Genomic DNA, 13,694 nt, shown 5'->3' on the forward strand with positions numbered 1-13,694 from the left:
GTTATTTGTGGTTGTTATGATTTACCTGTAATAACCATTTATTTATTTATTTTTTGTGCTTTATTTGTAGTAAAACCATGCTTCATTTTCATAAGGGAAGAACATTTCACACCTGTAATTAAGATAGCACCGCCTTGAAAGGTTGTGGCTTGAACAGAGCTATGGCAGGAGACTAACAGTAAATAATTTTTTCTACCTAGTTTGTGTTTTATTAACGTCTACACCTACCCCAACCCTCTCTGGGGCAGGGTTAGTGCCCTTTTTTTTGCTGTGTTAACACCTGGTTGCGGTACCAAACACGTAAAGTTTAAAATATTGTGGTTTTAGAATGGTACGGCTAAATAGCAGACACCCAATCGCAGGCCTCATACTCGCGTGCTTTAGACAGTCATGGAAAAACCGTGTGCTGTATGAACACTTGTTTTAACATTTGAAGGGAAACACATCAAATGGTTATGGAAAACGCATCAGTTGGAGTGATGAAGAGACCGCTTCTTTCTTACCTTTATGGTCCAAAAAGTCCTTTCAAGAAGACTTGACAGTACAGTCGGCAGTCCATATAAGTCAGTATAAGAATGGACAGCTATATACAGTAGCCTTGTTATGTAAACATATTGCATGCTGTGATCAGTGGCAATGACACGGCAAATATGCAAAGAAAAACAATAACCCATCAATTAAATTAGAATTAGAATTTATGAATATCCAGAATTAATTGTTAACCCTGATAAATTATGAACAGTGGGAAGCGTGAAACAAGATATCCCAGGATTCCATTTACTCGTTTAGAATAACCCAGGGTTAACTATTTTAAGTGTGAAAATCTCTATACTTAACACACGTGTGCGAATGTGTCCGCAAGCATTTGGCCAGAAAATTATAAAATTTATTGCTAAATTCTAACAACTAACAGCAAATACAGTACGACTGCTGACCAAGACTTGCATATTTGCGTAAAGAATATTTCTGGAATAATGGGTCCTATTTGCTTATTCATGTGACTTATCATACTTATATTACAATAACTATTCCAGTGCTATAGTTTCCAAGAGTGCTGCTGTGGTTTATGGGCCCCCTGAACAGTATTGACTCGGGCTCCCATGGGTAGAAATTTGATGTTTGTGTAGGCTATTGATTGATTTGAGATATAGGCATACAGTATAACAATTAAGCAGGATAACGTACAGTCAACTGGCCATTATCACAAAATAAATCTCAAGAAAACCAAAACCAAAATAAAACAGACTGTCTGGCCTGACTGACTATATTATTTACTTAGCAAGCATGTACAGTATTTCAAGTGTGAGATGGGGAGCCTAATCTGTGTTTTCAAGAATTTTGGCACTGTATCATACTAACAAACACACTGAGATCTACTCTTGCGCATGTATTGCACATGAAATCTGAGCTTTGCATGTCAGAGTCTTGGGGCCAACTGAATGAGATGAAGTTTTGGGTTGCTGGTGGACCCACTCATCTAGAACCACATGCACATGGCATGTATCTCACTCAAGTACACTTAATGTGAACAAGTCTACCTCAGCTCTGGAAACTTATGCACGTTCCCCACAGCTAACCACAAACTGTGGAGCACTCCTGCACTCTGGCAGACCCCATCAAACCCCACAGTAGGTGAAGAGCCTGCACAGCAGTCAGCACGCCTTATATTTTCTTAGCATTTTCTCATTTTGCTCATGGGGCTCAGGTCGAGTTAGATAAATATGAGGTTTTTAATATTTCAGGGGGAAAAAAGGATTTTACACACATCAACTTCAGTGACCTGATTTGTTTAAGATATAAAAAGCAATAACACACTGTTAATAAGTGGATTTAGCTGAGATAATATGACATGTGAGTGACAGTAAGTCCAAACATAAAAGCATCCAGTTTCATAACGCTATTTGAGATGTGACAGCTAAAATTGTGTATATTATGCGTATTATCCCTTGATTTGAAAAATAAAATAAAAAAGTCATCCTGTCTTATATAGAGATAGTACAGTATAGTCCAGGTCACAGGAATCACACTAGCCCCTGCAGTGCTGCTTTAAGTAGAGGAAGGCATAGTTTTTAAATCCTCATTCCTCCATCCTCTTATAGTTCTGGGAACCATTTGTGTGCCTGTGGCAAAGGATTTTCCACTGTAAACCTCTTTGGCTGCCGTATGGTATCATAATGCAGATTTTATGGGGGCAAAAATTTTGTCTGCTACTGTCTGACATCGCTCAAACAGTGATGAACTCAAATGGCCAATTATAGGTAACAGTTAAAATGGGGTGGTGAGAAAGGGTTATGTTTTTGAAGGGTTATTTATGTTTCATTGTATTCTACGCTTCTATAACTGGTAAGTAAATAAATAAATAGCATAAGTAATAAATAAAATACAAAATTAAATTAAATTACATTAAATTAAATAGTGGAGATTTAAGTTTTCACAAGGTAATCATCTCAGTAACCATAGGTTTTCAAAGGTCCAGTTAGTCAAATGTGTACTTTTATGTTTTCCAGTGGTTTAGTATGTTGGTTTTAACCACCACAGTATAGGTCTTTAATAATGTCTAATATATTGTTCATGGAATGTGTTTTTTTTTCCCCCTGAAATATTAATTCACTACTTTTTAAAGGGGTCATATGATGCGATTTCAAATTGTCCGTTCTCTTTGGTGTGTTACAAGTTGTTGGTGAATAATGAAGATCTGTGAAGTTGCAAAGACTAAAGTCTCAAATCCAAAGAGATATTCTTTATAAAAGTTGAGACTCGTCCACGCCCCCCAGAAATGGCTCGTTTTAAACACTCCCCACATATCTACGTCAGTATGTGGGAAGATTTGCATATCGCCGCCCAGATGTTCACACAAAGAAAGGTGTACCTTTTATTCTCGTTGTAGTATTGTTGTTGCCGCCTCCATGTCGTATAGACGCTGTGTGTTCCACTGTGAAAGCAAAACTACTTTGTTTGGCCTTCCAAAAGAGGACGATATCCGCTTCGTCATGCCTGGGGCTGATCCGTGCTGGTCGCTGAGGAAAAACATCAACTTTGCACTGTGGATCGTCGAATTGACTTTCACTGTGGACGAAGTGGCACATGTGGTTGCTGCAAGACCAAGGTATGCTCCTTCATAGAATCCGCCTGCCGCAACGTTCTCAAGCCGCCCAGCTCTGCTCATTCAAGCCGGCCGCAGCTCACTGTAGACCGTGGCTCACTCTAGGCCTCCGGCCTCTGCTCACTCAAGGTCGTGGTGTGTGACACTGTTTCATTGAGAAAGCGAAACTATTTTGTTTTTGCCTTTCAAAAGAAAACGTGACTAGAAATCATGTTTATATCACGTTTATAATGTTTTTTATGTTTTATGTTAAGGCTTCACAATAACATTTCCGTCTCATGCTTGAGGCATTCGGCCAATCACAATGCACTGGATAGCTGGCCAATCACAGCACACCTCGCTTTTCGGAGAGATGAACCTTGTGAAAATTGACGCGCTTCAGAAGGTGGGGCATAGAGGAGAAACAATAATTTACAGTAAGTGGAAAATAATGTTTTTTTAACCTTAAACCGCATAAACACATTTCATTACACCAAATACACAAAATAATGTTCTTTTTAGGAGCATCATATGACCCCTTTAAGAACCTTCAGAGAACATCAAAAGTAATTTTCTCATAATAATAAAACTGATAAATGATAAAATGGAATGCTCCCTTAATGTTCATATATGTGTACACAAACAAATATACATATGCCAATATACAGTGCCAAACATTTGGGCTCAGTAAGATTTTTTAATGTTTTTTAAAGAAGTTTCTTATGCTCATCAAGGCTGCATTTATTTAATCTAAAGACAAAAAAAAAAAACTTTAATTTTGTGAAATATTATTACAATTTAAAATAACAGTTTTCTATTTTAATGTTCTTTAAAATTAAATGTATTCCTGTGAAGCAATGCTGAATTTTCAGCATCATTACTCCAGTCTTCAGTGTCACATGATCCTTCAGAAATCATTCTAATATGCTGATTTATAATCAATGTTGGAAACAGTTGTGCTGCTTAATGTTTTTTTGGAACCTATGATACTTTTTTCAGGATTCTTTGATAAATAAAAAAGATACATAATAAATAAAATTGATAAATAAAAAGAACAGTGTTCAAATGTCAAGTGTTCACACACATACAGTACACACACACACACACACACACACACACACACACACACACACACACATAAACATAGGATAAACAAATAAAAAAAAACATACAGAGCTTTCAGAGAACCTTCCTTAATATGGGAATGTTAGAAAAAATGGTCTTAAAACATATTTTTGTTAGCTGGGAAATTAACTGCATCCTTTTTTTCACAGCCATAGACGATGGAAATTGCAATCATTTTTGTAAAAAAAAAAAATGATATATGAACATACACACACTGCCTTCTCTGATAAACAGTAAACAGACTACAAAGTGTGACAACATGATCTACAATAGAGAGTAAATGTTTCATCTAAACATTTTGCGCTGTATTAGGACAGTAAACAAATCCAGAAAAAGATTACCCTAGTGAGAGACAAGCGAAAAGAACAAACAAAACAAATCCCCAAAACTCAGTACTGGTGCTAATCAGCGTCTCGATACAATGGGCATGCGCGGACACAAGAACAGTGACACACGAGCTGCTCCGCACAGGCAGCGATGCTTGTTACTATAGCAACAACCTCTCGCGCACATCCGCCGCCTCCACCAACGTCTTTCCCCACCGCACAACAGCATCCCTCTGTCAACAGGATATTTCCTGAGACGGAAATACGACGGGGGAAGGAAAATGGCGCTCATCCCATCACAGATCCTCAGAGTAGCGATACTCCTCTCTTATTTTTCCATCCTCTGCAATTACAAAGCCATAGACATGCCCGCGCATCAAACATACGGCGGTAGCTGGAAGTTTCTTACGTTCATAGATTTGGTAAGTGCATGTGCATCGTTCCCATGCATTGCCTGATGTATATTTATATGACATCTCCATAATGCATTATATAGACAGGCCCCTGTTATGCTGAAATATGCAGGTTTCGGCAAAAAGGAGTCCAAACGCCAACACAGATAGTCTTACGTCATATTTACGGATCATTAAACTTTAATCACATGACGTAATGACTTTTTAAATCTCTAATGATGATGTCATGCTTTTCATATCTCACATCCTCATGTATAATGAATCTTCTTTTGAAGGCTTGTGCTGAATTGCCAGCAGTTCATAGGAGGACAAATTAAGGGTGCATTTACAGTTTTTATATATAAACTGAAGCATCCTTTTCTTTTGTTCTGGCACCATAAGGGACCAGTCTGTTCGAGTAAATGCAGGTCACATTAGGCGCCAACAACTGCACGCACGCATACACGCACATACTGTTATGACAGTGTGTGAGCCAATGACTCATGTTTTCCACATAAACAGCCCATTTTCTCCCCCTTTTTCGAACAGTGATTTTTAATAGCAATAAAAGTTGTTTTCTTACACTTCACATTTACACATCTGTTCTAGTGCACTGTTTGCTCCTTTTTTTCATTCTTGTTTGGGAATAATCTCATGCACAGATATGTTCTGCGCAGATGTGTTTGGATTATTGTGGATGAAGCTTTTCAAACCTTATGCTGTTTCAGAACACTTTTTTTTTCTCAGAATCCTTAGTTCTTATTTGAAATTGTAGCACACTGTAGTCACTGTACTACAATTAACATCTAAAACTATTGTGTAAAAGTGTGGGCTTAATGAGATTTTTTCAGTTATTTGCAAGGATGCATTAAATTGAATAGTGACAGTGAAGACATTTATAATGATACAAGATATTAGTGTTTTAAATAAAACTATACATCAAAGAACCCTGAAAAAATAATAATAAAAAGAAATGTTACTTTCCAATCTGCCAAAATAGTTGTACCCCAAACTTTCATTCATTGCACATCAAATAAATGTACAAAAATAGTTATTTTAATAGTTTTGGTAACCTAAAAAACACAGTGATGACAGTTATAGGTTTATTCATAAACCCTTTCATTGTCTATAAGCACAGAAAAACTAGACTCAGTATCACCTACAACCATAAAGTGATTTATCGTTTGCGCTGCTTTGTGTAATAGTACTGTATAATGATTAATTCTGACAGCATTTAAGGACCTCTGACAGCACTCATAGCATTGCTATACTGAACCTGGATGATGAGGCTGTGTGAAACTAATATTAGAACAGACGATAAACACATGTCACATTCAGAGAGGCAGATTATCTCATCTTGGCACAAGAAATGCAAGTACGCCTGTATCAAATACTTGCACTCACTATCCACAACTGATCTACTCCACTGTAGCATTGTTGCATTTATTAACACTTCTAAGTAACTACCATTGTGTTAACTGTGATTTTAGCCATTTATGTTTTCATCAGGCTTCATTAATGATTAAATACAGGGGTTCAGATTTGGCTTTCCATTCTCACATTAGGACACTTGAGGAGCCTGGCACAGAACTGATCTCTCAGTGTCATACATAAAGTGCCTGGTCAAGTGTGGCCGAAAGCTTTCAGTGATCTGACAATGAGATACCCGTGGATTAATCAGCAGAGTTTAATTAGCACAGATGCACAGGTTTTCTGAGTGTAGCGTTACAGTAATGAAAGGCAGCCTATATTTCTGTGAGAGCAGTTGCTATGTTGCAAATGCTTTGTAAATGCTTTGATTTTTAGACAAATAGGGTTGGAAAAAGTCTGTTTCTGCAGTATACTGTAGTGTTCTTCTGTTTGATAAGAACTGAGGTTTTCCAAGGCCTATTATTATTATTACTCCCAGCTTCAGACAAGCAATTCACTAGATTTCATGGAGACTTGAGTCTCAGTCCAGGAATCCTTGTGGTTGTTTATAAGCACAAAATAAGCCTTTGTATAACTAATAAATGATTTTATGCCTCTATTGGCTTCATGTACTTGCACCGTGGCTGTTTTTAACTCTCAAATGATATGGGAAAAGGAAGAAAGTCCATTTTTAGCTCAGCTAAAGCAAAGATCAAAAGCAGTAGTGAGGGTAGCGTAAGTAAAATAGATAAAATTTTAGGCGGCTGGTAATAGGGATTTAAGACTTTTCCAATAAAGGATTGGTTTTGGACAAATCGAACATTTATATGAAGCCTTAGCGGGGCTTCTCATGTCTTCAGACACCAGGAAACAAATTTAGGAGCAGAAAGATAATGAGGAATGAAATATTAAAGAGTGCATTAATGGGAGACTTTTTTGCATGTTGGATCTGTGGAGGAGATATAATAAAGAAACCCTCATAGTTCCATTATGTCTTTCCATCTTAAATTAATGTCAAAGAAATCTCCTAACACTCTCATCACGAATGTTCACTAATGGAAAATGGGCTAAAAGAAGACATATTAGCTTAAGATGAGAAATAGGTTATGGAGGAAAGGTTGTGTATTAAATTATTCCAGTGGCGGTTTTCTCATGCATTGTAACATTTTAAACTTGTCAACTGTATCTGTATATTGTTCTGTTTCCTGTGATGTGAGTTTGTTTGCTCTTGGAAAATGATGGCACTTAGAAATACTCATATTCTATTTTGAGACAACCAAAGATGAATGCATGGCTTTCATCAAGTTTCCCTTCAACTTCCCCCTGTGTTCCTTTTATTATAAAGCTTTGATTTACATGTCAATTAGAGGCCTTCCAAAAAAAAAAAAAAAAAAAAAAAACCACACACACATTGATATTTTATATATTTATTTATTTCTAACAAAAATGGACCAAGCTACAGCTCAGTCAGTTTTGTCTGCTCTTTTTAGTTAGGGCTTGAAGTAATATTTAACCCCCCCAAAAAAATAAAAAATAAAATGTATTTACCCTCAGGCCATCCAAGATGTAGATTGATGTAGTTTTTTCTTCATCTGAAATTTAGCATTACATCACTTGCTCACCAGTGGATTCTCTGCAGTGAATGGGTGCCGTCAGAATGAGAGTCCAAACAGCTGATAAAACATTGTAATAATCCACAAGTAATCCCACACAACCCCAGTTTATCAAATATATGTACTAATCTCTGACATTTTGACTTTTTGAACTCTGATGGCTAATATCTTAAAAGTTATACTGTGACATATTGTTACAATTTAAAATAACTTTTAATTTATTTTATAATGTCTTTGTCACATTGTAAACGTCAAAATGTCACATCCTTGTTCTTAGAAGTTGCATTTACAAATCAGATGGGACATGTGTCCCATTTCTTCTATGTATACTACATTACCTTTTCCTAACCAGTGTGTTTTGATTCCCCATGTCAGGTCATTCAGGCGGTGTTCTTTGGAGTGTGTGTCCTGACTGACCTCTCAAGCCTTTTGACAAAAGGCAGTGCCAGTATGGAGCAAGAGAGACAGTTGAGGAAGCTGATTAGCTTACGAGATTGGATGATGGCTGTTCTGGCCTTTCCTGTTGGTGCGGTATGTATAAACCACCAATCAGATTTCTTGTTTTGCATATGTACACTGTCTGGGATCTGTAAAAATAGTAATACTTTTTATTTTTGTTAGTTTGATCTACATCTGGAGACTGTGAGCAGTGCTGCTGGCTCAATGAGGATATGTTGATGTTCAGATAAAATCATTGCTTAAAATCAACATTGAAAATTGGATTGAAATTGAATAAAACCACCAATATGGCCAATTTTTAAAGTGAAATAATGAAGTGATCCAAATTATTACTGTGCAAAGAAATCTAGCATTCAAACTAAAGTTTGGAAAAGTTTCAGCTTTTATACAAGTATGCAAACATTGCATTTTTTGTATACGGAAAATCAGCAAAACTCATTGGCTGCTGGTGGTGACTTACAGTGCGGTTAGTTTAAAGTGTGTGAACCTACCATAAACTCTCTGAGCCATCAAGTTCCATTGTTAATGTGTGGGAAAGAAAAAAAACAGTACAGTAACGGAACATGAATGCAATACTTTGTCTGAAGCTGCCGTCCCCTCCCACACATGCCATTGACATTAAGATGTATGAAACCACAGAAAAACAGAGGCGACTATTCAAAACTTGTTTCAAGCAATCATTCAGTGGATCTAAGAAAGGAGGGTTGTGTTTAGAGCATATTTGTAGAGGGTGCCAAAGGTAAAATACAGCTTGCTGCATATGCCTGACCAATGGTTTAATTTTTTGCAACAATTTTGTGGACAACTACAGTATCAGTAGTGTACAGTATATTTAAGTTTTTGAAAACTCACAAAGTTGAATTTATTTGATCAAAATACAGTAATATTGTGAAATTATCACAATATAAGTTTAAGCAAAATATAACGATCCTTCAGAAATCACTCTAATATGCTGATTTAGCCTACCTCTCAAGAAATACTTATTATTATCAGTGTCAAAAACAGTTGTGCTGCTTCATATTTTTGTGGAAACCATGATATGTTTTATTTCAGGAGTAGAACGTTCAAAAGAACGGCATTTGTTTGAAATAGAAATATTTTTGTAACATTATAAATGTATTTACTGTCACTTTTGATTAATTTAATGTATCTTTATTGTGCAATCCAGTTCAAAAGGTTACTGTGTCTTGTCTTTGTAGGGCAGAATAGACATTAGGTGTCTTTAGATCTGTATTTAAACCATCAAAACCTTGAATCATCTGATTCTTTAAAAAGGTACAATAGGTGAAAAATATGTACAAAAGGTATGAGCCTGCAGGTCTGGTCAGACAGCATTTGTATTCTCTTAGCATATATTGCTATATTTGGCCACATTCACACATGCTGCTTTGCATAAGGGGACTACAGACACTAATACGCATTGTTTTAAATGTAGAGCCTATTTGTTTTGCAAATGCCCAGTCACCTATCTGGCACTGCCACAAAACCATCTATGCAATAAAATCCTGTCCTGTGAAGTGAAGAAGGAAACACTATGTTGTTTCTGTTTTGTGTGAGTGAGTGTGTGTGTGTGTGTGTGTGTGTGTGTGTGTGTGTGCCCGTGATGACCATCAGATAATTGCATGGAAAGTATTTAAATTTTAATCACAAATGTCTTGCTTGTCTCTGGCTGGCTAAAGAGCTTTTAATATTGCATGGCACAATGTTAGTAGGGAGTTTAAGATGTCAAATGACAGTGTCAGAGTGACTTAAACCTTAAGTGGAAAGAAAATTGACTCTGCTCATTTCATTTTAATGAAAGCAACACAGGCATTCCACTTATACATTGCAAGGAATCACTAATAATAAATGGCTAATATGGCTAAAATGGCTAAATAATAAATAAAGCAGAGTGTAAAAATGCAAAAATGATTCTATAGTGTGCAAATACACTAAAGGTCAAAAGTTAAGAATATAAGATTTTTTTTATTCTCAAAGGCTGCATTTATTTGATTAAATTATTCCTGTGGCTGATATTAGAATTATTTCTGAAGGATCATGTGTCACTGAAGACTGGAGTTATTGCAGCTAAAAAAAATCAGCTTTTCCATCAATGAATAAATTATATTTTAAAATATATTTTAAAAAGTAAAAAGGTATTTTAGATTGTAATAATATTTTGCAATATTTCTGTTTTTAGTCTATTATTGATATAAGAAAATGCAGCCTTGGTGAGCATAAGAGAGTATTTTTAAAAACCAAAATGAATAACAATAAATTAATATTAAATACAGTATTGCATTTTTAAATATAATATTTTAAATATACATAAAGATACTTACAGCTTTGACCATTGCATCATTTTGTGGGTATTTGTAGGTTGCAGATTCTCAGCGGGACTTAACGAGATGGCAGACAGAGGAGGCTTCCTTGTTAGCTTGTAAAAAACTTAGCAGCCAGACAGCCATGATACAAACACAAAATAGACGCTTGAATTGGCCCTGGCCCTCAGTATAAGAGCTGGGCATGAAGCTCAGCTTACAGCCATCACAATGAGCATTATTAGTGCTGACGTTAATATTGGGAAACAGGCTCTGCTGTGTTTGAGTGATATGCATACTTTGTTAGCCTTAGCCCAGGTCATTTCCTCTCACCTATTAGTGGTATATGTGTCTCGCTGATATTCACTCTTCTGCATTGTAGACTCAGTGATACAGTGGGATCAAATTCTGTGCCATCTGCTTAACGGAATAGTTCACAAAAAATAAAACTTTGCTGAAAATTAGCTCAACTCCATGCCATCAAAGATGTACATGAAGGAACAGATTTGGAGAAATTACAACACTTGCTTACCAACAGATCCTCTGCAGTGAATGGGTGCCGTCAGAATGAAGTGTCCAAACAGCTGATAAAAACATAAGAATGATCCACAAGTAATCCACATGACTCCAGTCCATCAATTCACATCTTGTTGAGCGAAAGCTTGCATGTTTATGATAAACAACTTCATCATTAAAGCCATCATTAATTAACTATAAACTGTTGCTTCTGGCCATTATCCATAACACTATCCATTATCCTCCTGTTCTTCTCTCTTATCAAAATACATCAACATATTTAGAACAGTTTGGACTGTTTTCACTTGTAAATGGTTCCTGATCTGTGCGCATTTCTGTCCTGATTCAGACAAGACCACTTTTTCACTGAAGAAAGCAATATTGTGGAAAGAAGACTCAATCCCAACCCTTAGTTGAGATTGAAGTTAGTTGAAAGAAAAAAAAAACATCTTGATGGATTTGTTTCTTACAAACACTTCCCAAGATGTTAACTGATGGACTAGAGTTGTGTTGATTACTTGTGAATTATTGTGATGTTTTTATCAGCTGTTTGAACTCTCATTCTGATGGCACCCATTCACTACAAAGGTTCCATTGGTGAGCAAGTGATGTAATACTAAACTTCTCCAAATTTGTTCAGATGAAGAAACAAACTCATCTCCATCTTGAATAGCCTGAGGGTGAGTAAATTTATAGTATATATTTATTTCTGGCTGAATGACGTTAGTCTATCCACGTTGATTTGCAACACAGAAGACGTAAGCTGTTTTCTGTGAATGTGACTTGCTATAGGTAAATATTTGCATTACAAACCAGTGTGTTTATGATTACGATAATACATTAAAATGATAACAAACACCAGATTGCAATATCAAGCTGCATAAAAGACTGTTTTTGTACAGCTAAAATTAACTGGAAGTTGATGACACTGGAAAGCTTGCACATTCAAATTACAAATGGCCACATCCGCTCTTATATTAAAATAAGGTGGAAACAGTAAGTCAGGCCTAGGGATGGGGCCTCCAGCTAGCTTGGCTGGATAATAGAGAAGGTTTGGAGCTTGTTATGTGGTTTATCCACAGTGCCCAAAGAGAACGGGCAAATCCAAATAAACCACCTTTCCGGCAATGAACTTATTTAACTTGCACTGTCAAGATGAAGCCCGACGTTTACTTGAAATATGCTTCAAAAGCACAACAGTTCCCTTACACAAGGTCTATCCTCATAGTGCCGCCCGTTTATTTGGGTATGGCGACCATCATCCAAGCTCTTACTGGAAACAAGAATCCTGCAAAATAATCGGAGACACCCAAACCAAACAGAAATCTGTCACGCCCATAAATGAGGCCCATTAATGCAAATACGTTTGAGCAGTTCAGGATTACAGCAAGGGAAATAAAATTCCTCCTCAGAGAGCCTGGGACTTCAAACGCTCTTTCACAAGGCCTTCATACTCCATACCAACGTGACTGTTTTAACAGCGTGTGTGATGTCCTCATCATCTTAACACTGTCCTTTTTCACAGAAGGCATCTGTAGCTCTGTAGTGTTGGATAAAAGCAAGAAAAAAGAAGTCAGCTCTTAGGGATTAATTATGGTACGCTGATATGAAAATATGAGCTCTGTGTGTTGGTTCGCTGTGCTCATGGCTGGTTTTAGTGCTTGTCGTGGTTTTGCACAGAGATTGCGTCCTGTAGATGAGGGAATCAAAGAGGATATTGGACAAGTGAGACTTTTCGGCATAATGAGATGTGCCGGCATGAGGCAGTCTGCCGGAAGACCTGCTGGGAATCTGGGGGTGAGGGATGGGCTCAATTTTAAGTCATGGCAGGGAGTGAGAGGTCTTAAAAAGTTATGAAGTCTCTGAAGATTAAATGTAGTTCCAGTTTCCCCATTTTAGCTAATTTCAGAAAAGTCCATAATTAAGATGGCTAGCACCTGATAACATACAAGAATTATTTACTTTTCTAATGCTTGTTCTGTGCTGAATCATATAATCATGGGAAAAAGCTTTAGCATTTTTGATTTTTAGCAATAAGGCTGAAGAATAATCACAGAAATGTCCTTTAAGCATATTCAGGATCAGAAATGGTTAGTATTGGCCATGTGACAGTAGAAGTGCTTCAGTAGTATAGAAATTTTGTTGTACTGTTTATCCCACACTATGGGTATGTTTACATGACAACAGTGTACTGAAAACGAAAAAGGTTTGAGTGCAGATGACAACATTGTCAAAACAATCCCCGTTCACACGGATCAATTAATGCTGTATTGTGCATGCCAGGCCAGTAGTTGGCGATATGACTTTTTAAAAAAAAAAACACAACTTTCCTGCACACCAGTGTTGCCAAATCTGCGGTTTTCCAGCGGAATTGGGCTACTTTAACACTGTTGCCACGGGTTGTTTTTCATGTCTGTGGGTTAAAAGCAAACCCCAAAAATATAATATTTAGTCCCTGAAATGAGAATTTT

General features: G+C 36.7%; 1 protein-coding gene across 1 annotated transcript in view; it reads left to right on the forward strand.

The window, feature by feature from the left end:
• Positions 1 to 4,693: 4,693 nt before the first annotated feature.
• LOC109107589 (androgen-induced gene 1 protein-like) overlaps positions 4,694 to 13,694 on the forward strand; it is a 37,058-nt gene continuing 28,057 nt past the window's right edge. The window contains exons 1-2 of the mRNA XM_042746190.1: positions 4,694 to 4,955; positions 8,324 to 8,479. Of these exons, the coding sequence (XP_042602124.1) occupies positions 4,815 to 4,955; positions 8,324 to 8,479 (297 nt within the window). The 5' untranslated portion in view covers positions 4,694 to 4,814. The remainder of the gene's footprint in view (positions 4,956 to 8,323; positions 8,480 to 13,694) is intronic.

This window comes from Cyprinus carpio, chromosome B20 (genome assembly GCF_018340385.1).
Source record: "Cyprinus carpio isolate SPL01 chromosome B20, ASM1834038v1, whole genome shotgun sequence".
Classification (NCBI taxonomy): Eukaryota; Metazoa; Chordata; class Actinopteri; order Cypriniformes; family Cyprinidae; genus Cyprinus; species Cyprinus carpio.